Source organism: Grammomys surdaster, unplaced genomic scaffold, assembly GCF_004785775.1.
Source record: "Grammomys surdaster isolate TR1022 unplaced genomic scaffold, NIH_TR_1.0 223, whole genome shotgun sequence".
NCBI lineage: Eukaryota > Metazoa > Chordata > Mammalia > Rodentia > Muridae > Grammomys > Grammomys surdaster.
Genome location: NW_021604668.1, coordinates 30,403 through 57,059, shown reverse-complemented (window position 1 = coordinate 57,059; position 26,657 = coordinate 30,403). Strand labels below are relative to the sequence as shown.

Sequence of the window (26,657 nt, the reverse complement as noted above, 5' to 3'; positions counted from 1 at the left end):
ATGATAATTTCTAGTTCCATCCATTTACCTAGGAACCTCTCGAATTCATTGTTTTTAATAGCTGAGTAATACTCCATTGTGTAAATATACCACATTTTTTGAATCCATTCCTCAGTTGAAGGACATCTGGGTTCTTTCCAGCTCCTGGCTATTATAAATAAGGCTGCTATGAACATAGTTGAGCATATGTCCTTATTATATGTTCGAGCATCTTCTGGGTATATGCCTAGGAGTGGTATAGCTGGATCCTCGGGTAATGCTATGTCCAATTTTCTGAGGAACCGCCAGACTGATTTCCAAAGTGGTTGCACCATCTTGCAGTCCCACCAACAATGGAGGAGTGTTCCTCTTTCTCCACACCCTCGCCAGCATCTACTATCACCTGAGTTTTTAATCTTAGCCATTCTGACTGGTGTGAGATGGAATCTCAGGGTTGTTTTGATTTGCATTTCCCTGACGACTAAGGATGCTGAACATTTCTTTAGATGCTTCTCAGCCATTCGAGTTTCTTCCGTTGAAAATTCTTTGTTAAGCTCTATACCCCATTTTTTAATAGGGTAATTTGGTTGTCTGGAGTCTAATTTCTTGAGTTCTTTGTATATATTGGATATTAGCCCTCTATCAGATGGATTGGTAAAGATCTTTTCCCAATTTGTTGGTTGTCATTTTGTCCTATTGACAGTGTCCTTTGCCTTACAGAAACTTTGCAATTTTATGAAGTCCCATTTGTCAATTCTCGATCTTAGAGCATATGCCATTGGAGTTCTGTTCAGGAACTTTTCCCCTGTGCCCAAGTATTCGAGGCTTTTCCCCACCTTCTCTTCTATTAGTTTCAGTGTATCTGGTTTTATGTGGAGGTCCTTTATCCACTTAGACTTGAGCTTTGTACAAGGGGATAAGAATGGATCAATTTTCATTCTTCTACATGTTGTCTTCCAGTTGAACCAGCACCATTTGTTGAAAATGCTGTCCTTTTTCCACTGGACAGTTTTAGCTCCTTTGTCAAAGATCAAGTGACCATAAGTGTGTGGGTTCATTTCTGGGTCTTCAATTCTATTCCATTGATCTTCCTGCCTGTCTCTGTACCAATACCAGGTAGTTTTTATCACTATTGCTCTGTAGTACAGCTTGAGGTCAGGGATGGTGATTCCTCCAGAAGTTCTTTTATTGTTGAGAATAGTTTTCGCTATCCTGGGTTTTTTGTTATTCCATATGAATTTGAGAATTTCCTTTTCTAACTCTGTGAAGAATTGAGTTGGGATTTTAATGGGGATTGCATTGAATCTGTAGATTGCTTTTGGCAAGATGGCCATTTTTATTATATTAATCCTGCCAATCCATGAGCATGGGAGATCTTTCCATCTTCTGAGATCTTCTTCAATTTCTTTCTTCAGAGACTTGAAGTTCTTGTCATACAGGTCTTTCACTTGCTTGGTTAGATTCACACCAAGGTATTTTATATTATTTGCAACTATTGTGAAGGGTGTCATTTCCCTAATTTCTTTTTCAGTCTGTTTATCTTTCATGTAGAGGAAGGCTACTGATTTGTTTGAGTTGATTTTATAACCAGCCACTTTGCTGAAGTTGTTTATCAGGTTTAGGAGTTCTCTGGTGGAAGTTTGGGGGTCACTTAAGTATACTATTATATCATCTGCAAATAGCGATATTTTGACTTCTTCCTTTCCTATTTGTATCCCTTTGACTTCTTTTTGCTGTCTAATTGCTCTGGCTAAGACTTCCAGTACTATATTGAATAGGTAGGGGGAGAGTGGGCAACCTTGTCTAGTCCCTGATCTTAGTGGGATTGCTTCAAGTTTCTCTCCATTTAGCTTGATGTTGGCTACTGGTTTGCTGTGAAGTTTTATTATAAAAGAAAATGTAAGTATCTTAAGAAAGGTACAGCATTGATGATTTCTAGGAGGTCATTGATGCTCCAGACAGAAACAGATTGTAGATAATTATGAGCTATGACTATGGAAAACCTGAACTTTCAAAAAACTATCATTGATAAAAGAAAAAATCTCTTTTTGAAAAGTCATTCCCAGTTAGAAAGAAAGGCCAGTATTTTGGTTATAAAGTGAGACTCAGTGTTGTGAATTCGTTGGTAGCTACTGCCACCAAGTGGTAGCAAAATGATTCTTCAGCGATGAACACAAAAGGCTTTAGAGGAAAATGAAAGCAGCTGTGTTTCTTCCTATCCCATTGAGTCATAAACAACTAAGATCTGGTCTTCATAAAATGCCAATATTCCAGCCAGGCAGTGGTGGCGCACACCTTTAATCCCAGCACTTGGGAGGCAGAGGCAGGTGGATTTCTGAGTTCAAGGCCAGCCTGGTCTACAACGTGAGTTCCAGGACAGCTAGGACTACACAGAGAAACCCTGTCTCGAAGAAAAAAAAAATGAACAAACAAAAAGCCAATATTTCTTTGGTTTCTACAGCCACACCACCTTAATATCCTGCTCAAAATGAAACTTAAAAATGTCATTGTCTGTTCCATGAATGTTTTCTAATACAAAAGTACAGGGTACAAAAACATAAAATTTTAAACTACTTTGAAGTCATAGACTTCAAATGGCTGGTGTGTAGATGTCACCCTGCCACTATAATGTCCATAAAAAATTATCTGAGAATTGCAATGCTTATCTAAATTTGAAGAAGAAAATAGGTAACAAGTGTATGGCAGGGTCTCGGTAATAGAAAGCCTGCTCTTTTATAATTTTGATGCCTATTTCACTTCATTTCTCTTTTTTGCATTCAGATAATAACTTTCTGTCATTACAATTACTGATGATTTATCAGTCTAACATAATCATAAAGAGACTCAAGAAAACTTACATAACACAAACACTGTCAGCCATGACAGGAGTATTACTTTCTTTTGTTGTGATAAAATGCCGTGACCAATGGAAACTTAAGGAATGGTATAGTTTGGCTTATAGTTCCAAAAACTAAATATCCATAATGGCAGCAAGCAACTGGAGGAGGAATTTGAAAACTCACATCTCAACCATACACAGAAAGCATGAAGTTTAGACTATATAAATTCTGAAAGCCTACCCCTAACATTGTACTCTTTTATCTCTTCTAAAAATCACCTCCAACATGGGAGCAAATATTTAAATAATTGATATTGTGAGTGACATTTTTCATATAAACCATAAAACCAAGGATACTTTATTGTTTTTCTAGTTCCAAAAAGAAATACACAGTGGACAGACAGAACTGAAGGTTTTAAGTCTATGTTAGATCACTAAACTTCTTTCTGAGAGTTCTCAAAGAAATTAGGCCTACTTTTAGTTTCTGTAACTGTATTATTATAAAGAACATCAATTAATACTTAACAGGATATAGTCTAAAACACAAAATCTATATGTGGGTATAAACTATACAATCATATACAATAGGAACTATAAGAATTATTTTTACTGAGTAAGTTTAGGTACAAATAATGTTATGGCCTTCAGTTGTGCTAAATCTGGCATTAGACAGAAGTCTCAATTCACCAGTACATCTATACACTGATAAATTCTGACTAATTTATGATCATAACAATAGAGTCCTAGAATGGGAACTTTTCTATCGCAGGAACATAATATATCTTCTGTTTCATCTAATATAAATTGCACAGTACCACATGTAGATCTCTGAACTCCAATTCTTTGAAAATTGAGCCTCCAGCTCAGTATATCTCATAGGGATCTATTCCAGTTTCATGTCAGAATTATCCTACCATACTCTTCTATACCCTAACAAGTGACTATTTATACTCCCCTTAAACATTTCCAATAAAAAGAAAATTATTTACTGTAAGAGAGAGCACAAACTACTGTGTGGTCAGATCTAGTCTTTAGAATTCATTAGAAATTAGTTAAAATCTTCCTATGTGCATTTCTTCTCCATTGTTGTCAGATTCGGCATCTAGATACAGAAACAACTGGTGACATTGTAGACTATTTCTATTTCCTACATTGGGCAAACAATAGAATTTGAGGTAGAATTAACTTCATCTAACAGCACAAAAATGTATGTTTTGACATAGACTACCATTCATAAATATTTAATTTCCTCAGAACTTTACGGCTTTTTAACACAGATATTCTGAGTCATTTGATTCAAAAGACAAATCTATATATAAATCAGAATAGACTGCAAAAGAATCATCATTGTGTTAAAATCAACCACAGGATTCAGCACAGTAGTGGCCTCTAGCCCTTTGTATCCTAAGATTTGATAACATCTTGGGATTCTCCATTCTAGACCCCTCTGACAGGATGTAGTATGGAAATTGGATTTTAGATGTGTATCAGAAAGGAAATAGATCTTTTAATGCCTTTCATAATTTTTCTTTTGTATCCTCTTTTTTCCTAATCATATTCCTTTTAAAGTAGTTTATTAAGGGAGTAATGGAAAGATATTTATTTAATTCATAAATAGCAAAGAGATACAGCAAGAAACTAGAAGCTTAATGTGATTTTGAATGTGAAGGGAGAGGAGAAGCAGTCTCCAGGAAATAGTTAGCACTGAGGTGATAGACATATTTATAAGGCAGCCCTTGCCACAAGAGAGATGTCGCTTCAAGTTTTCAGCCAAGTACAGATTAAGTACTTCACCAAGAAAATATTCTGAGAGCATGTCTCTTGATTGTTCAGAGGTAGCATAAAATGGAGTCAAATATACAGTGGGTGATAATATTGGAATCCCAAACTTCAGCTCCCATTAAATGTCTAACCCTGAATTGCTATGTGATTTTTGGCATCTTCACTTCTCTACCCACAACATAAAAATAGAAAAATGTGCTTTTTTTTGTCTTGGTATAGTTGGTGGGAGAGGAACTCAAGATATTCAGTGTTGCAAACTTTTGAAAACTTAAAACTATAGAAACTGGAGAGTTTATTTCAATTGAGCATTAAAACTATTTCCTTTTAGAGTGCTTTAACAAGAATTATTAATGAAAGGACTGGACTATGGAAGTAAAAGTACATCTTCTGAGAGATCTTGTAAATTTTCTTTTTGCAAGCCTAATAATAACAAAAGGATAGAGATGGACAAGGCAATGTTTAGTTTTCTTTCCAAAGTCATAAGTCACATGCTTTATTATAACCTCATGTAAATAGATTGCCGCATTATTATTTCTTCCTGTAACCTTTGTGGGTTTTTCAGTAAGTGCACAACTCAACTCCAGGAAATAGGAAACCTGTCAGGTTAAATCTTTTGGGGTTTGTGAACCACTACCTAGTATCTGGCTTGTTGCAGCTGTGAGCTATTTTTGACTGATTGTAGTTTCCTCTCATAATACTTCAGAGTGACAGATGCGTAGTCCTCTACAACTTCTCAGGACAACAACATTACTGAGTCATGAAGAAAGGCCCTGGTGAAAGGCTGATTGAATTGTTCAGAATGATTTTGCAATGTCCTTCATCCAGAGAAATCTAAAAGCAATCATGTTAATGACATAAATCAATAAGTCTCAGAAACCACCATTCAGAGCTATTCTGAAATAGCTCAGAAATTCAGCATCCTTGCTGAGTCCTTAACTTCAAAAATCATCTTCATTTACTGTGTCTCAGTTAAACTAATTTCTTCTAAAATCATGTTCTTAAACCCTCACTCCCCAGATTCATTTCCCAAAATCTGCTAACTTGAACGGCTTGAATCATCTTCTTGTAAGTTCCTATTTTAGAATTTTTATAGCAATGAGAAAATTGTAATTTCTTGAAGAAAATTTTAATCTCTTTTTGATTTTGTAATTCCCTATTGCACCATTTGGGATGCCCCCTCCCCACTTTGAAATGCTCATTCTTGCCTCTCTTTGTTGTCTTTTGAAATAATTTAATATGAAAATGATAAATATATAGAAAGAAAACAGTTTTCTCTTCAGGAATCTCCAAGCAAGTTTTATTAACTCTACAACTCTGAATTTCCATGGAATTTGGAAATGTATCTTTCCAAGAATGTTTATTTTTTCCAGTCCAATGTTCAATTTTCCTGGTCTATTTCTTATGATAATGAATTCTGCACAAATATATACAGGAAGAAAATTATAATTTTATGTTCCATGCAAAAACTTGCAGCAAGCTGAAGAATCAGAACTTAAAACTTCCATGTGATTATTTCTTTTTGAATTAATTATTTTTATTTATTTACATTCCAAATGTTGCCCCCTCCCAGTCCTCCATCGCAGAGTTCTTCCTCCATGCCCCCTCCCCTTTGCCTCTGAGAGGGTGCTCCCCCCAGGTGTTCCGATGGAATATCACATCTCTACAGGATTATTTGCATCCTCTCCCACTGAAGCCAGACAAGACACACTTCTGCTACATATGTGCTGGGGCCCTTGTACCAGCCCGAGTATGTTCTTTGGTTGGTGGCTCAGTCCCTGGGAACTCCCAGGAGTCCAAGTTAGTTGGCATTGTTGGTCTTCTACAGGGTTGTCATCCCCTTCAGTTCCTTCCCCAAACTTTTCCATAAGGGTCCCCAACCTCTGTCCAATGCTTGGCTGTGAGTATCTGCATCTGTCTCAGTATCTTCTGGTAGAGCCTCTCAGAGGACAGTCATGCTAGGCTCCAGTCTGCAAGCATAACGTAGCATCAGTAATAGTGCCAGATACTGGGGCCTGCCCATGGGATGGATCCCAAGTTGGGCCGGTCCCTAGTCAACCATTCCTTCAATCTCTGCTTCGTGTTTGTCCCTGCGATGTTTTTTGTTTTGTTTTGTTTTGTTTTGTTTTGTTTTGTTTTGTTTGTTTCATTTTTTTTTAGGGAGGAGTAATTTGGGGTCGAAAGTGTTGTAGGCGGGTTGATATCCCCATTTCTCCTCTGGGGGTCCTGTATGACTACTGGAGGTGGTCTCTTCAGAGTCCATATCCCTGCTGTTGAACATTGCAGCTAATGTCACCCACATTGAGTCCTGGGAACCTTCTCCATCCGAAGTCACTGGGATTTTCTAGAGGTTGCCCCCAAATCCACCCTTGGCAGCAGCATATTTCCATTTATTCTCCTGCCCTCTGGACCTCTATCCCATCTACCCCCATACCTGACCTGCCCCCCCTTCATCCTCCCTCACCTCTCCCACCCAGGACCCTCCCTCCCTCTGCCTCCCATAGGTATTTTGTTCCCCCTTCTAAGTGGGACTTAAGCATCCTCACTTGAGCCTTCCTTCCTGTTTAACTTATTGTCTGTAGGGTGTGTCATGGGTATTCTGTACTATGCACTTATCATTGCATGTCCTTTCAGGTCTGGGTTACCTTACTCAGGACGATACTTTTCAGTTCCATCCATTCCTCCCTATCTTAAGATATAGTGGCACTTAGAAGGTAGGAAGGTAGAAAATTATAGAGACAGAAAAACTTGTTTACAAATTTGTATCCTCTGTTGATGGAAGATCTTTGTAAAGCAACCCTCTCACTGTTTTGAGACTCTGAGTTGAATACTGGGATCCAATATTTCCTCAGTACCCTTAACCTCAGAAATGATTCAACATCATGGGAAATTAGTAGCAAATAAAGCATAAAATAACTTAAAAGACCAACAATGCCATCAGTTCCTTGATGTAGGAAACCATCCTGTAAAAGACAAATCCCAAAGCAAATGCATCTATAGAAAAAGAAGCAGTCCTACCACATGCTGTGCTTTCTTCTGAGGCTCCATTAGTAGCTGTACTACCAGCTCACTGCACTTTACCAGGCTCCTATGTGACCTGGTTGGATAAAGCACTCAGACTACAGTACAAGGTGAGGTAAGATATGTCATATACAGAATTTACATATGTCCTGGTGACCACAAACTTACAGCTCCAAAGGGTACAACTTATGGCAACCCTGTCTTTGATGTTGCTAACCAGCTAAAGATTACCCAAAGCAGAAGAGAGAACTAAATGCCACTGTAAGGTTCTGTGGGTCATGGATTATTACTGTGTTGGTGAAACTCAAAATACAAATTCTTGGAGGTTATTCTCATTAATCCACTCCATAAAGCTATCTGAAGAAATTCTTATCCCCACTACATCAGTAAACCAGTGCATAAGAGATGCACTGTCTGGCATCTGCAGTTCCCAAAAGCCATGACATTGGAAAAGACCATGATTTCAACCATACTATTAGTGGTTCTCCCTATCTATCTGAAGAGAAAAACAATTCTCTTTGGCTCCATTATTACTGCTAACATAAGGAATGTTTGTAAAACACGTACCTAATTTAAGACAATAAAAAAATTAAACACTTGAAACACATAAGCAAAAATTATCTAAAACAGCATCTAGAGAGAGCAGCATTAGCTTTCCCCCACTGTGGTTGATTAAAGTAAGAATGAGAAAATATAACTCTTGCTAGAGTAATTTTTAGAAGTAGCTTAACACCTTAAAAAGAAGGGATGAACATTCTCTACAAAGAGAGAAACCTTTCAGGAAACAGGACATTTACTCACTGGATCGTTTTCGTGATCTGATGTTAGACACCAATCACTATCCTTTAGGGCTATTCCCTAGCTACCCTACAGGATGACTCAGTTTTCAAACCTGGATAGCACATAGTAAGATGTCCTATCTAAGCCAGAACAGATAGATAAATCAGCATTTTGAGTCCACAGTCAAGGCTCTTTAACCACGGAGAGCATAGAATTACCTTGGTGTTGATCCAAGGTGCAATTTTTTAGATTTTACTCCCCAGATCTTGAATTAAGAGGGGCCAACTAGATTGTATTTCTACTGAATCTATGTTATTCTGATGAAGATTAAAATAACCTACAGAAAATGTTCTTGGAAAGCATTATTTCAGTACTTTGTAACTCATGGCATTTGGGCAAAAGAAAGTCAGTTTGTCAAGAATGTCAGAAGATCCTCAGACACTACATTCAGTGAACAGGCATGGGTATGCACAGATTTTTTTACATCACTAAAATCTTAGAATTGTTTTTATATGCCCTGTACTGGATAGTTATACTACACAGAATTATTGGGTAAAGACTAGTTCTGAAATTGAAAGACCTTGTTAGGTTGATATCAATATCATGTTGATTAATATTTCAAATTGAGCACATTATATCAAGATTATAATTAATGTAACTGATCTCTAATTTTATGACCTTATCCTTAGTAGCCCTTTATTCTCTGTAACAAGTAATTTTTTCCTAGTATAAAAACTCAGCAAAGATTATAAAAGTCCAGCAAAATGTCATTGATCTTAATCAGAAAATGTGCTATACTACACCTTCCTTTGTAAACTTACCAGCAATGATACCTGATGGCTTGCAACAACAAACCTACAAAGTAACAAAGCAAATGAACCCATTTTTAAAATATTCTGATGTCTTAATACCTCATTTTTACTCTTATCTTTTGGTAGTTTCAAAATTATTTCATCTAAGCAGAATGAAAAGTATATTTTCTCCAAAAGTGAATATTGCAATATGACTTTGAGACAGTGTGTTTTAGTTTGCTTTCTATTTTTCTATCTGTTTGCTGTGGTAAACATTGTGATCAAAAGCAATTTTGAAAGAAAATGATTTACTTCAGCTTGCAGGTGACAGACAGTTCATCATCCAGGGAGCCAGGGCAGGAACTCAAGGCAGGAACCGAAGCAGAGGCCATGGAAGAAGACTACTTATCAGGTTGCTTCCAGGCTTAAACTCACCTACATTACATATACACTCCAGGCCTGCTGGCCCAGGGTTGCCCCTCCCAAAAGAAATGGCCTCTCCTATTTCAATTAGTAATGAAAAAATGCTCCACAGACATACCCATAGATCAGTCTGAAAGAGGCAATTCTTCTCAGATGTGTCAAGTTTACAAAGAAGATCAGCCATTCCAGTTTGGTTTCAAGGCCAGAAGGTGAAATAAAGATGATGTAGAACAGCAGTCATTTTTAGCAGTATGGAAGCTAGGGGTTAGCATTAGCATTCAAAGAAGAATATTGTATAATATAGCTAATATTGTAAAATATAGCTTTTTACTTTCACCACGGCAGGGTAAGCTATTCTGTGTCTATTCTTAGGTAAAGTTCATTTTCTGAAATATATTTAATCAATTATAGTCTGGAATATATACTCATAAATAACTTTCCTGACCCATTTTCTGTCTCACATAAGAACACACCTTTTTTAAGACTGAAAAATCAATTTTTACCTCCAAAATAAGGTTCTTGTTCCAATCATAACTCAGGGCTGAGGTAAAATCCTTTGTGCCAACTTCGATCTAGCTTGCCCTACAGAAGTATCTGAAGATTCAGAAGAAGCTGGCTAAAACCAACTAAGATATGACTGTGGCACTTACACTGGCAATACCGTACAAGTTGTTTCACCAAGGAGATAATTAATCATCTGACCAATTATAAATATTGTTGGCAAAAAATAGTAGTTATCTAAATTTGATTCTGCAAAAGGGTAAATTATATTCCAGCTATGTGTTTGAAAATTATTCACTTTGGCCTATTCTTATTCATTCACTTTGAAGTCACAGTATATCATGTTGAAAATATATCCCAAATCATAGAATAAGGTCTGCTGTGAGTGGAAGATAGCAAACAAATGATATGTCACCTCAATAATGGCAGTAATGGAATATAGAACAGTACATTGAATTCCATTTATTATATGGTGTACATATCAAGTTCATTATAGATACTATAACTTGCCTATCATGAAATAAAATCTGTTTTCCATCACAATTTTTAGAATGTTAAAAAGCTATCAAAATATTCTTAAAAAATGTTATTTTAGCTATTATTATGAATTTTGAGGCTACATAATTCTTTCTATTTCAAGATGACTTATGACAGTCACTGAAGGTGTAACTGTTCCCACTTTAATCTGAAGTAGTTTAAGTTTTAGTATATTTGACTGAGAAGAAAACATACCTCATGGTGAGCTTCCTGAATCTCCATGATATGTTTCATTTACTTCAAGAAGGACTGATCTCAATTCTTAAAAGCTATTCTTGATACTTTTGATTTGTGCCTGGTACGTCTAATCCTAGCATTATCTGAATTCAATTCAATTTATCATGAAAAAACAGCCCAATATATGGGAAGAAATCTCGTGGTTGTGATTAAGGACACTCTGGCAGAGTTCTTAAACCTCCAAATGAATACGGGTTGACGTCTCTGAGAGTTATTCCAGTTAGCTTTAATTATCAAATTAACACAGTCTAAATATCAGCTGAAAAGAGTATCCTAATTAAGAGATAGCCCAGATCACATGAGGCATGTACTACAGTAATACAGTGGGAGACTGTATTAATTAACTGATCTAGAAGGGGCCAGCTCACTGTGGGTAGTACCTTTCTTTGGACATGTGGTTCTGATCTACACAAGAAAGCTAGTTAACCACGAGTCTGGGAATCAGTGAGCCTGTAAGCAATTTCTCCTTGATTTCTGCTTCATGTTCCTAGCCTACGTCCCTGCAGTGATAGATTGTGACCTGGAAATATAAGCCTAATAAATCATTTGCTCCCCCTAAGATGCCTTTAGTCAACATGTTTTAATCACAGCAAGAGAAAAGAAATTAGAACATGCTTATTTATGGACTTTTAAAAATACAATGACCATGAAACTGAGTGATTCATTAGTACAGATGAGTATCTCAGTGGGATACCTCCATAATATTTATACCTCATGAATATAAGAGACACCTTTTAACCCTTCTGAATAACCAATTCCTGCATATGATGTAAAGGCATCAAAATCAAAAGAAGAAAATTTTTTCCCTTCATCATTTTTCAACCACATTCATATCTCAAGAAAGGACTATTTGTTTCTTTTGTGGTTTTCCAGAATTATTTTACATGTGTTTGAACAAAGTTGTCTGTAAGTTGTAGTATACAGTCCTTTCCTTCTTGTGCAAAAAGTATTTTATAAGATAAGCTTCTATACTTTGTTTCCACATAAGTATACCTGAACTATCTGAATCACAGGATAGTCCTATTTCTAATGTTCCATCATAGATTCAGAGACCTTAACTAAATTAACTAGTTCTGTACTGAATGACATTTAGGATTGTCTCCCTTATGGTATTAGTAGTAATTGTAAGACAAATCAGAACACACAACATCTTGCTTACTTGTATATTTGAATAAACTCTCAAATGTGGGACTCCCATAGCAAAAGAGATGTATATATGTGTGTAAATACATGTGTTTTATGTAAGATATGTTGATTACTGTATCCAAATACCTCTCAAACTATCATTTATAAACCATATATTACTGATTATCTAGACACTGTACAAGGTAAAAAAAACTTGTTATTATTAAATGTTATAAATTCTACCAATAAGAGAGGTAGAAAAACATGTCTGAATTAGTTTGAGATCATATTTGTCATTTTAGATTAACTTAAGCATAGCTATATTGAAAAGCCAATAGCATTTTAGGAAATTTATTTCTTCATATCCTTTGCCTTTATTTCTATTGGACCATTACTTCTTTATTGATATATTTCTAGCTCAATCTGCATTAGAGAAATTTATAACTACAATTATTTTCCCCAATGTGTCATTTTAAATTTGGATTATTGTTGTTCTTTTTCTTGTTTTCTGGGTTTTTTATTTTCTTTCTTTCTAATTTTCTTAATAGTATGTGTGTGGGTTATGTGTTTGTGTGGGCATGCCTACTCTAGTGCTCTTGAGTAGATCAAAGAATATTATAAACACAAAAGCATGGCTTTGTAGAGTATACAAACAAGTTTTTTCACTAAAGAATTGTATTAGAAATCAAGATTTGGCTATATAGCAACTTTATGTCTAATAAGATTAATTAGTGAGATCTTGACTCATAAAGCAAACAATAAAAAAGCATGAATCTCAGTGATGGCCATGTCACTGAAATGTGATTCCCTATAAGATAACATGGAAAGGAAGTGTATGGCACTAGAGTAATAAACATATTAGCATGACTGTTAAGCAATGTGCATTCAAATTTTGCCTGTGTCAGAATGATTAACTATCTCATTTCTTCAAATCATACTTTATCTATCTAGTCATTGTTTTCAGTTTTGTTTTGATTTTTAATGATTAGTGAAACCTACAGGAGGTTTCAAAGTAGTTAGGTAAAAGCCCAAACAAGGCATATGGAAGACTATGCTCTTAGCTTTGTTAGAAATTACTATAATAGTCTCCTAAACAGCTGTACTATTTTCATTTTCAAAAGCCACTCAAGATAATTATTGTTGTTGAAGATCACTAATAATTGCCCTCTCCAAGGGTTTTGTTTGTTGGTATCTCTGGTTCTTGTTTCATGTTAGCCTTCTCATAGCCCTGCATTGCTGTTTAACTGCTGTTTCATTTTTCTAGCATAAGCAATGTTGACTACCTTTTCCTGTGCTGTTTCTGCTTCTTCCTCCCCCTCCCCTCCCCCTCCCTTTCTCCTCCTCCTCCTCCTCCTCCTCCTCCTCCTCCTCCTCCTTCTTCTTCTTCTTCGACAAACATATCTTCTCCCCTGAAGTGTCTTGGATATTTTGCTTTCCCTTTCTTTTTTGTGATAAATAAAACAAAGGATGGGTTATTCAGTGGGTCACATTACACATTTGAAAGAGGAACAGAGTTCCAGTGATGCCTCTGTTCCATCTTTGGAGTCATGGTATGTGGTTAAGGTTTAAGTGCAGGGTCAGAAATCTGCATATCAAGGTATAATTACCAACCATTGCTGACCCATCATTTTCTCTCATATAAATTTCTCTCCTCTAGCTAGTCCTGGCTTTAGGCTTCCACTTCCTCAGCACCAGATTGAAGAGGACAATTTTTTTCTCTAAATATTGGAACTTGTAATTGTGAGCAGACTAACATCTGCACTGGTTAAAGCTAAAGCTGTTATTGTTGTTTTATTTAAAAACATATTTTCATATAATATATGTTGGTCACATTTTCCCCTCTCCAAGCTCCTCCTAGATCCTCCCCACTTCCCTACCTACCCAACTTCATGTCCTCTTTCTCTTTCATGTCCTCTCTTTCTCTTTCTCAAAAAAGACAAAGGAAAAAAGAAAGGAAAGCAAAACAAAGGAACAAAAACATAACAGAAAAAAATGACCAAAATGAAACAAAAGGCCCACAAACAAAAAGATGGGGTCTGCCCTTGAGTGGGTTATGAGTTTATGTCAATTCTGACAGCTTTCTCATTTGTCTTTTGGAGTTTTGGTTTGAGACTCTGTCTGAGGCATTGTATTCTATCAGTAAAAAAAGAGATTCAGGCTTTTGAACTATATTTTAATTCAGCTGCTTTTTTATAATTGAAGTCACTTAATTCTGTTTCCTTCTTTTTAATATTTTCCCTTAATTATTATTTGCATATGTATCTTCCCAGTGCCCATTTTCTCAATTTTTAATATACAATCACTCTGATTTCCAAATCATTCCATGTCATGGTTGATTATATATCAAGCTAACTTTAAGCATAAAAATATTTAGAGAAAGTTTATGAAGTATCAGAGGTTTAAAAATCTATTAGCAATGATGAAAAGCACAGGGTGGACTAAAATTACAGGAGGATGAAATAACTACCTGTTTCTAGAGCCATTAGAAACCAAACAACCCTGACTTCTTGACCTTCTGTTATGAGCTTAAACAATATTTCTCCAGTGAACAGCCTTAATTTGGCCTTCATACTTTTCCACCTCTCTCTGAGAGTAATCATGGAGTCAATGCTACTGTAGAAGCTGAAGTGAGTTATTTGTTAAGTAAGGCACAGTTAGTCATGCACGTGAACCTTAGTTCCTGTGATTCTTTTACCCATACTGTACTCAGGAATCACCTGGGAAGATTAAAAAGTGCTGACTCCTGATTCCGCTCAACATTCCAATAATCAATTCCCAGGACATTTTAATTGATCTACAGCCAATCTTGAGAATCATTGACCTTAGAAAGGTTTTTCAAATTGATGTACATTTTACAGGTTTTACAGGAATCATTAAGGAAATGCAAACCCTAAAGGAAGGAATTCTAGGGCAGAAGGTCATTTTTCTGTGATCTACCCAGGGTTAATTGCATTTTATGTGTAAACCTCCAAAGTAATAGTTTTAAGAAAGTTCATAGTGGTCATTTTTAACTAAAAAATGATTGGACTGTAGTAAAAAAAAAATTTAAAGAGCCTACAGTGGTTGATTTACACAGTTTTAAACCCAGCTACAGAAAAAACAGTGCTGCTCAGATGCTATGTTTTTACTTTTAACCTTTATGATTTTCATGATAATGTTTCTGTGCTTCCTTAAATTACTTTATTCTTATAAAATTATGTGATTGTGTGACAGTTATTTAAATATTTAATTCAGTTTTCATCTCAGCAAATTTTGGAAAGAAAAGTAGGGCTTCTTCTGATTTCTGGCCAGGAAATCTTTTCAACTTTGGTCTAAGTTATTTCATCTAAGGCAGTTAATGTATTGTGAAAAATAATTTTAATGACCTGTCTTAAGATGAGAGTTGTTCATCACCTCTATGCTTTTATCTACTACAATGCCCTGGCCAAATGTGATATCATTCACAAAATCTCACGTTTGAATATGAATTTGACTGCATACTTTGGCTCAAAATTCAAGACTTTTATATTAAGAATTGTGTATTTTATTTACTATACTAATTTGAATTGTCAATACGAGAAGACTCATTCTAGTGAAAAATGACATTTTGTTCTTCTTTTGATTATCTTTGAGATGCCAGTCTTTAAAGTCTGTTCCTCATGACCTGTGGGTGGCTCATGCTCCAGACAGTAACCCAGTACTATGACTATTCTCCAATATCAGTGGCCATCCTCAGCTTTAGAACTTATTCTCCTTCACATACAACTTCTTTTTCTGTCATTGTGCTTCAGGTTAGAATTTTATTACTTGTTATTTCCACTGTCCAGGCTTCCAGTGTAAGGCAGGTGAGTAATGTTAAGGGTTCTTTGTTGTTACAGGCCAGTCTCAGTTTAGACAGTGCATGTCCATATGGCCTCAGGGTTGATAATTTTTCAAGATTATGTACCCTCCTTCTTGTGACAGCCAAGGTCTGCCTTGTATAAACAACCGGTCAGAAGTAAAAGGTTATCTTTTCCAATAGTTGATGTCCTTCACTCAGTATAGGCATAGCATATTAAACCTAATTTGAATTCCTGCCTTCTCTGAGTGACAACATTTTATACTTTTTTCCTAGTTACATTTGGCATCTATGCTTACACATGTCCTGGAAATAGAAAGGCTTTGCTAGCTGCTTTCTAGTATTTATGGTTATTGTTTCTTAAAAGGGAAGGGCTAAGAAAGGAACACGGTTGGATACACACACGGTGGGGGGAGGGAGAGAGAGAGAGAGACTCATCATTAACTTATGTTAGTAAATTTATTTTTTACTTAAATTTTATAGTGAGTGTAAGTAAATGTTTGGCATCTTGGATAAAGTTCTTAAAAACCTCAAATTAGCAAAAGCCCTTATAAAATGATGAATATTAAAGTTTAGACTATAGTGCAATTACTTTCTACTCATTTAATTACAACAAATGTTAACAATGATAAGGTTAAAGAATGTCCTTGTAGATGAGCAGGTGTTTTGTTAGTATAATGCAAACTATGTTGTCAAGTATGGTTACTCATTGTTTCTTCTTACTGGCCTAAGATAACAACAAATTTTTAAATCAAATGGAAGCAGGTTTCTTAGTAAAATTGAAAGTCATTAATTTTCTTATTATTTATTGATGAATTATTTATTTTAGCTACATGGTTAGGCCAAGTCAAGTATCAACTAATTTGCATTCAAATATTCCTAAATATTTCTTTCCAGATTAAACTCTTGACTATATTATGATACAAAGTATTTTTATCATGGGTGGACCTATTTTCTATTTATATGAAAACATATGCGATCAATACCTCCATCTGCTTGGGTTCTTTGGAATGTCCACAAAGACAATCTTTTTGTCAAAATTATGTAGTTGTCATCTCAAAATGAGAGGTACAAATAATGTCTATATGGATCATGATCTCTTTGTTTGATGTCTGATCTTTTTATCTTGGTTATCTTCCCAATCCATAAAATAATTTATTGGGTCCTAAGTGGTAACTATGAATGTTATATTAATATAACATATTTGTCTCTGAGAAAGTAGGAAAGGAAATGACAGTAAAATGAAATGAGAGGAACAAAATTCTAGTTCCTTTACTTCACATTTTTTCCTGTTGATAAACTGATTTTGCTTAAGTCTCACCTCACAATTACCTTTTTAAAAATAATAGATAAATTTTAGCCTTTTTTTAGTCTTTAATATTCTACAACAAGAACTTTTTGGTTTTGAGGGGAGTCAGAAATATGTAAAGTCCCTGGGAGCAAATGTCATGAATGGATTATAATAAGCTAAAAATACAGGCTTCTCCTCTCTATGTTAATGGAATAATTCTTCCTTTCTTTTGCAGTTTCTTCTATGTGGCATATGTGGAATACTGTGCGCCAAAAAAAAGTCAGGACTTGTCGTAAGTTTTTGCATTGTTTGTATAGAACATTGAAAGGTTGAAATACAAGCATTCAAAACAGAAATGATAACTAAAAAACTTTTGTCTACTTAATGCTGCTAATGTAGAATTAAATGGAAACTGGGAAACAAATCCTGGACTTATTGTTTTAAAGAAAACTATCAAGAGTATAAGAGATCAGAAAAAAACACTGAAGTCCCTGAAGAGCTCTGGTACACTCTTTTTGCATATGAATATTCTAATTTTAATATTTGCTATATAGGGGATTGTGTGCAATGTTCCACTTAGAGACTTGAAGGCAATCATCTGGGTTCTTCCAGGAGCAAATAAAAGTAAAGCTTGCTCTCTGGAAAATTAAACTGGTTAAATATAGAGCTGGACCTAAGGATTGTTTTGTTTGTTTTGTTTTGTTTTGTTTTGTTTTGTTTTGTTTTGTTTTGTTTTGTTTTGTTTTGTTTAACTGAGAAGCTAAATTTGTAAAGCACCAAGACAGATGTGATGCTATGGTTACAGTTAATTCTTTAAGATTTATTTAATTCATGTCTATCACTGTGAGTACACATTTAACCTTTTTCAGGTGTTTACTGTGCCACCACAGGAATCTGGGGGAGGCAGCATGCTCCCTGCTAACTACATGCTGAAAAATAGACTTCTTGACATTTTATGAGACTTAAAAAGATAGAAAATATATGGTTTGTTTTACTGAGTACTGTAGAAAATAGCCTAAACCTTTACAAATTGGTAAACCTAGTAACACAAGGATACTGAAGAATATTCTTTGAGCTAAATGAAAAGGGGGGGGGGTTCCAATGATAAGCCAGTTACTGGAGTGAATGGGGACCACCCAGTCATCCTCATCTTCCATCTTTCTTAAATTTCTTTTTTTGCAATCATATCTATTGAGGAAAGACAGATAAAGCTTCCACTGTGACAGTTATGTATAATATAATTGTTAAAGTTTTGAATGAAATGAGAATCCTTGGGGAAATATATTTGTATTTGTAGTTGGCATCTCTGATTCTTCCCTTGCTATTTAGGAATGGCCTTTATTTTTTCTATGTCTCTTAACTCTCAATACTTGTTGTAATTGTATTGAAGCAGTTTATTTGCAAATAAAGAAGAAATTAAAAGAAGAAAAAAATCAATGGAAGTGATGGGAGGAGGAAGGGGTATGATCCAATTTTTAAGGAACTGTGTGTCTTCACTGTCTTTCTAATTGAAAACTACTATGTCAATGGTAGATGCAGTTATCATTAAACCATCCATTATTTTCCTGTATTTTATGAAGTTCACTAGTGGCAGTTTGCCCCAAGGATTTTATGGTGTACATTAAATATTTTACAATATGTCTGCTTTACTCTACCTCTTCAGTCTAGAATCTCTTGTCTAATGGGATTTGGAATGTTATATGACTAAGAACCTGGACACTAATTCTAATATTTTAATTCATAGGTGACAATATTTTACCAATACATATGAAAGCAGTGTAATTAACTATTGCAGATATTGAGAATAACATTAACAAGAGACATGTTTATTTTAAAATAAATATTTCATCTACTTTTATAATATTCATTCCCTAGTTGAATGCTAGAATGTATAATCATTTAGTATTATCTGTGAATTAGTAAACACTAAAATACATACTTAAGAAACTGCAAGGCAAGTGAGTATTATTTAAAATAGGATGTAACTGGTTGATGCTACTTAAATTTTGAAATACATATTGCCACTAAATGGCATGATTTTGTGATTTGGTAATCAATTTTCAATGCTATATTAAATCAGGTATATAAAGATTGTATTTCTCCATCATAAGGTCTTCAGCCCTGATGATAAGTACCCTGACGTAACCACAATAAGTAAGGCAGAATTAAGTTGGAAAATAACTGGACTAATAGAAAGCTTTGCCTGTCAAACTTTGTTTAGTGCTGCTTCATACATTCATTACCTGGCCCTCACCTGGAACTTCATTCAAGGAAATTGCTTACAATACTATTTGGGTAAATTTTTCCTCTCTCTACTCCTAAATCAGCCTATTCTCCCCTCAATCTCCTCCACCCCTATTGACCATGTCATGCTTATATGTTAAACTTCATTATATTCAAGAGTATTAACACAGAATTATAAAACTGTTTATAAAGTAAGTTATAAAACTCTTTGCCCTAAAGAGTTAACACAACAGATGAGATCAATAATGTCCAGGAGGGCCTTCTGAAAAAGTTACAACTTTCTTTTTCCTATTAGGGGTCCAAAAAAAAAAACAAAATTATTTCCAGGAAAATATAAGTGTCCTTGACACTTGAGATAAAATGTGTATGGTGTATCAATGAGCAAGAAAGGCTTGGGTGGGGATAGTACAGTTGTACAAGTACAAGGTAGTCCATGCCTAGCATCTAAGAGGTCTCATGTTTTGTCCCAAAGACTAGGAAGAGGAGTGTAATTGGCTACTATGTTCCAGAAAATGGACATATGAATGAATAATAAGTTAGTATAGCCTTACAAAAGATCTATTAAATCCTATAAGTTAATTTAGACCAGTTTCCCAACGCACATAAAGTTATTATGAAGCTCTTTAACCAGTCAACTAAATTTATTAAGTATTCAAAGAATGTTTACTACACAGAAAGCACATGCTGCCAAGAATCCTCTTCAGGTTGAGTTAAAATATTATCTTTATGAATAGAGACTCATATTAAGCCAATAGTAAGATCAACAATAAAAACCACACTCAATCAAACAACAGTGTAATAGTTCACAGTGGTGCCAGAGAGCAACCAAAGTATTTGAACAATGCTGAGCCAGGTTATAGAAAATCCCTAAGATACCTATTAGAAGATATATATTAAAAAAGTAATGAGGAAAAAAAAAGAAGACTGAGATAAATTCCCAAAGTTCACCTAGGTTGAAAGTTATAGATACTTGAATACTTAGAGAAGACAACAGAATGAAACTGAATTTAAGTCAGAGAATCTGACTTGACCATTCATTCTTCCAAATTTTATTAGTGCTTCTTGCACTATTATTGTTGTATTATGCAATATATTGTATAAATATTGCATATATGTATAATACAATTATATTGTATTAAGGATCACGCAGTTGGTATCTGTTCCTCACACAACAAGCATGCATATCAGATATGGTTATTACTTTCATCTGAATGTAGCCAAAAGTTAAATTTGGTTTTCTTCAGAGTTTCATAAGATACATTATTGGTTCCATTTTGGAAGTTCCATGATGTACTTCATCAACTGTATATCAGACTGAATGGAGTCTCTGCTGACAGGCACACTTGTCATACCTTCTTATAAACAAAGAAAACATATTATTTTCATTGCAGGTTCACCATCCTTGACCTGCAGCAGTATGAGGCTCTATGCCCTGGACGTCACAGCCTTATCAACTTTAACTCCCCTTTTCTTCTTTTTCTCAGATGATCCTCTTTTCAGCCTGCTGTATCTGTGGACTCATTGGCGGCATCTTGAATTTTCAGTTTCTTCGGGCAGTCACAAAAAAGACCTCATCTCTGTACCCACTGCATCTTGCTTCCATGTCTTTGGCATGTATCGGCATTGGGGGCTGCACTGTCTCCTCTTGGCTCACTTGTCGTCTAGCCAGCTATGAGCAAAGGAGGATGTTCTCAGAAAGGGAACATTCCCTGCATCACTCTCATGAAATGGCTGAGAAAGTGAGTTTTTTTTTTCATTTTTGCCTCATACTGCTGCCATGCAATGAACACTACAATCTAGGTGAATCAATTTGCCAGCTTACAAGGCAATTTGTGAAATCATATTTTGTAATTTTGACCCTATTATATTAAGAACAGAGGTTTTTAATTAGTTTTCTCTGCAATTCATAAATACAGCCACTTTCAACAGAATTTTGTACCCTCTCTCTATTTGAAACCATAGCTCCTAAAATAGCATTTTATAAAATATTAAGCACCTTATAAATATGGATTTTTATGTATTATACTGAGGAAAAATATAAACTAAATACAGCCTCCACTCAATAATGCCAGCTTTGGAAATCACATGAATTCTCTTTTCCAGTACATCCTTTGTGCTTATAAGTAGATGCATTTGATTATGTAAATTGGATCCTCAAGCATAAAAGAGGCTCTTTAGTAAGGCGACAAAAAACCTTGTCTATCAGTGCAGATATTACAATTCATATAAAGCTTCATTGAATTCTCATCTTAACTTCATGCCTATTTGGGTAGCTTTGCCTGTATTTTACAAAATGCTGCATACATAATTGTTTCATGAAACCTATTCAAACAGAAAGTTATATTAACTGCAGTAAGGAGCAAACATTATAGAAAGATCTGTATGTGTTCCTATTAATGTTTGATACACATTTTTAAATTCAGTTCCTATTACTTCATCTATTCAGTAAAAGATAAACATCTGTAAAACTAACTCACTAAGATAATGGGCAAATTACATTTTGATTTATTTCTTGAATATAAAATCGAGCAATCATAACATAAAAGAAATAGTAGCAAGAGTTATGCATATTACTTTGTTTTCTTTGATTTGTACATGTCATTCAAAATAAAAGAATTGACATTATAAATAGAAAGACTTATTAGTTTTAAAGTAGGCCATTAAGATAGAAGATTATTGCATATTTTAATAGCAGCTTCTTTATATTGTTTTTATGCTGGTGTTATTTAACTTTTCTTTGCATATGTTTCTTCAATATTTATTGTATAATTGTTATATTTACATTAGAGATTGAGGGCTATTGAAATAACCGACTTGCCCAGCTGCCCGGTGGTGCCCCCGACACCAGAGTTACCTACAAGGTACGCTGACTTTTAGGGAGTTACCATGTTGCAATGTTGCTACTGGAAGCACTGCCTCTATTAGAAAGCCATGGTACCCACAGATCAGTCTGGATTGATGCTGTGGGCTCCTCAAAGTATCACTTTTAGAAGGGCTACTCTGAGGAGCAGACTTAAACCTACATGGCAAAATCTTACAGCTTCAAAGTTGGTTGAGTATTTAAAATATTCAGCCCGCCTCTAAGCATCCAAGCACAGTTCTGCTTGGATGATTCACTATTCCCTTTATTCTCTGCTGCATCACAATTCTGACTCAGTATCATCATTCGCAGATGAGACTTTTGCTTTTAATAATAGATGAGTCTGGATTAAGACAAACTGTATTTCTATCATGCCAAAATTGCATGAACAGATAGCCGAAGTTTAACATTAATATAGTAAAATGTCTGTATGGAATTTTTATTTTGGTAAAATTATCTGATATATTCCATTTCCAATTCATTTCACATATTTCCAGTTGTGACAATAAATATTCAAGGCTCTCAGTTTGGCCAAAGAGAATAACTGGAAATGCAGAAAGTTACATTTGCAGTCCATTTAAAGGAAGTATATTTATTTATAAATATTTAAGTATGCTCTTGCCCAAATTAGGAGTATGGTCTTATTAAATTGGAAATGCCAATTTGCAAATGAAATGATGAGACTCATCCATTTAAAACTAACTTTCACTATTATTTTCTAATGGTAAATTTACTGTGTCTGTGATTAAATGAATTTTGTTAAGAATAGTCTTTGAATTTATAAGATTTTAGAAAACATTTTTCTTAAAATCTTACAGAAAAGATTGATACTTTAGTTTTATAAGTTTTAGGCTTTTTTTATTTGAAGTCATTTTAGGGAAAGGAAGAGGCAACTGAGATTCTTATTTATATGTGCTTACTAAGATGTTTTCTTTCTCTTCTAGCAGGATAAATAAAATGTGCTTCATTAAATTTTATAATAATTTTGGGAATTGAGTTTGGTTAATTTTTCTGTCAATCACTTTTTATCATTATAAACTTAACACCAACCCAATAACCCCACATTTTCAGTCCTGTTTTCACTGTGTTCATCCTTAGAAGTCTCCCCCACAGAAACAAGATAGAAATGGGTAGCAAGCAGAAGACTAAGAAAATAGCTTCACTTGAAATGCTTTTGCTGCCCTTTTGAAAGTCAGCTTCTTTAAATGTAGAATCGTCAATCTTGCATAATAGACAAATTTGCTAATATGCTACCTATAATACATGTACTATGATAAATGTGAATTGGCCTTCGATCTCATGACTTCTTATTGTGTAATGAAAAGCTTAATAGCTAATACACACAGGACCTGGGAATGTGACCTACATGGTAGAGTTGCTGCCTAGTATCTCAAGCATCCTGTAGACCAAGCATAGTGGCACATGCCTGCGTTTCTAAAATTCAGAAGGTGAAAACAAGAGGGTCAGAAATTCAAGGCCATCTCCAGGTACATAAAGCCTGGGCTACATAAAACCTTCTTTCAAAATCAACCAAACAAACAAAAAATAGTCAAAAACTATATAAATTTAAATCATCTAATATTTATTTAAGTATTTTCTATGGTTTCAAATGAAACTTTTTATGCTATTTTATTTGTTTGTATCTGTATATTCATGTCTCCCAAGCACATTTCTCTGAGTCCTTTAAAAACATGCCCCAAGTTTTCATTGTTGCTTTTTTACTGTGTGACAGTGTCAGTATAAACAATTTTCCTGGCTAACCATGACACCAAGAATTTCAACACTCATCAGTCTGAAGCAGAAGGATTGAACGTTTGAAGCAACTCTGAGCTACTCAAATTTAATATCAGTCTGGGCTACATCTCTAAAACCCGTTCAAAACAAAATAAAGCCTAAACACAACAAACATCTTTCTCACTGCAAACATAAAGGCCCCATGGTTTTCTATAAAAACCTATAGAATGTGTTGGCACTTTGTTGACGTGCTTGACAGACGAACTTGGGTATTGGGAAAACATGGTCACTTAGACATCTTTTTTCTAGGTTAGTTCTTTCCAGAAAAGAGTTGAAGGGGGGTGGGGATTGGGCATGTGGATAGAGTGAACTAATTTGTGTGTATAAATCTAAGCTGTCACTTCAACATTTTCATGAGCTACAAGATGCCATTAAATTTCATTTCCTAAATCACAACAACAGTATCTATTCTTGTCCTTCCCCCAAAAAAAATGCTTTTCAATGACTATAATTTTTATGTTTCTATCAAGCATATCAATGTCTTACTCTAAAAGTGAATTTTAATTAATTCATGTTATTTTGCTAACAGGAAATGACAGACAACATGAGCAATGGAGCACCACATCTGATATTTAATGGAAGAGTACAATCAATGTTTTAAAGAACTGAACATTTTTCAGGTTGTTCATGAGGCAGGAGAGGCTGAAGACCTGGGATCAGCAGTTAAAATGGTTCTTGGATTTGCTGTTATTTCTCCTGGGCACCCACTAAAATTATTCCTTCTCAAGTTGACCTCACTCACCCTCTAGCCCCTTCTAGAGGGTATAAACTTTCCAGAAATGTTGTAGCTTAGTCATCTCAGCAGACTGACCAATTGCTCTGAAGAAGATTCTTCCAAAAAAACTAAATGGAAATAGCAGTAATTACTACTGTACACAAACACCAGTTGACTTGCATGAGCTTTAGAATTGTAATTGCATATTTTATGAATAATTCAAAAGTAAACACATCAAGAACTAACAATAACTTATTGATGTCTTTGTTTTGAAAGACAAATGACTTCAAGTATGCTAAGAATCAAGACCTCAGCAATGTCTTGTTGCAACAACATTGTAATTAATTTCAATTTGTGAATGAACTGTATTTCATAATTTATTTGTAAATTACAAAAAACTAAAGCTTAAAAGGTGATTTTTTTAGTGAGAGAAAGAATATTAATCTGTATGATATTTTTGCACTTTTGAACAAGTGAATATTGTGTAAGGAAAATAAATGTTTTCATTATGCTGTGCAAATTGATCTTCATGTTTATGAATGAGTCTAAGAATAAAGTAATATGTATACATAGGTATATATATACTGTAAATACAAAAAATACACACAGCATATATTTATAGCTACATGAATGTAAATAGGTAATAGGAAAGAAATTGTGATGGTATGAGGTTATTCCACTAGCTATTAGAAGGCCATTGCTCAAAGCTTTCTAAGCCCATAATGTCACATATTTAATTTCTATGCTATCCATCCATTTCCTTCTCTTTCTTAAATCTATTGTGTGGTAGATAAGCACTGTGACTGAGTGACTTGAATGTTGAAGCATGAATGCAAACTATTTAGTTGTTGGTATTTTACTGTGATTATGGTGTTTCTGTAAAAGTAATTGTTAATATTGATTTTTAAGTGTAACTACAATCATATAAATCCCTATTTCTAAACAAAAATTATTATCTAAGATTATTCCTGATATGTTTATTTCACATAACTTTCAGCCAAATTAAGCTCTGTAAGTGGGAAGTGGTAATCTAAGTGAAGTTAACACTACCTTTGCTATACTTTAGGTGTTTTATCTCCTTTGATGATTAACATGCAAGTCATGTGTTGCAAAGTATATATTCAAAGTATCTGAAGGAGTTCTCAGTATAAGAAAATTGAAAGACAAACTGATGTTCACATAGCTAGGGCCAATTCTTCTCTTCTACAATAGAATATTAAAATAACAACCGACAATATGTATAAAAGATCAAACATCATGGACTCTGAAGATAATTGTGAAAATTAATCTCTGGCAACATACAAATTAATATTTTTAAATAAGTAACATTGCATTGTATATTTTTATTAATTCCCAAAACTAAGCAAATTTCAACTAATTTTTCTGAGTCACTCAATCACAGTTAAATTGGTATATCTCATGCTCAGTATGAGAACACCTTATAGTCACAAGCAAGACAAGAGTTTTCACTGTGCTAACAAAACAGCAATAATTTGGTCTAAGTTTCCACACGCCTTTGGCAATGTCATCATTAAACCTGTTGAGATGAACTCCTTAGAAAATTCTGGCTGAACAGAAATAAATGGCCTCTGCTTATTTTGGTATAGTTTTGGACTCTTCCTCACTCGTTTGGATACTACATTGCCTGGTATACTACAAATAGTGTCCATAGATTTGATCTAAAATAGTGAAACATCATCATCACTATTCATTTCATGCTACACATAGGCATGATATTTGCCACTAAATATACAAACTGTAAACACGTAGAAATCTCACGTATATATGGTTATGCTAAATTTATGTTGGAGGTGACTTAATCTTTAAGGAAGAAACCACTGACTCTAATTTTGGTAACACTTCTCTGTTGGCATGTAAAATACAGAATTAGAATGCATCAACACGTTTAATGACCTTTGAATTT

General features: G+C 34.6%; 1 protein-coding gene across 2 annotated transcripts in view; it reads left to right on the top strand.

Moving 5' to 3' along the window:
• Positions 1 to 24,619, top strand: part of Tmem196 (transmembrane protein 196) — a 60,343-nt gene extending 35,724 nt beyond the window's left edge. For both annotated transcript variants that reach the window (XM_028773210.1, XM_028773209.1), the window contains exons 2-4: positions 17,356 to 17,412; positions 20,849 to 21,103; positions 24,548 to 24,619. In XM_028773210.1, coding sequence (XP_028629043.1) covers positions 17,356 to 17,412; positions 20,849 to 21,103; positions 24,548 to 24,619 — 384 coding nt within the window. The remainder of the gene's footprint in view (positions 1 to 17,355; positions 17,413 to 20,848; positions 21,104 to 24,547) is intronic.
• Positions 24,620 to 26,657: the final 2,038 nt, after the last annotated feature.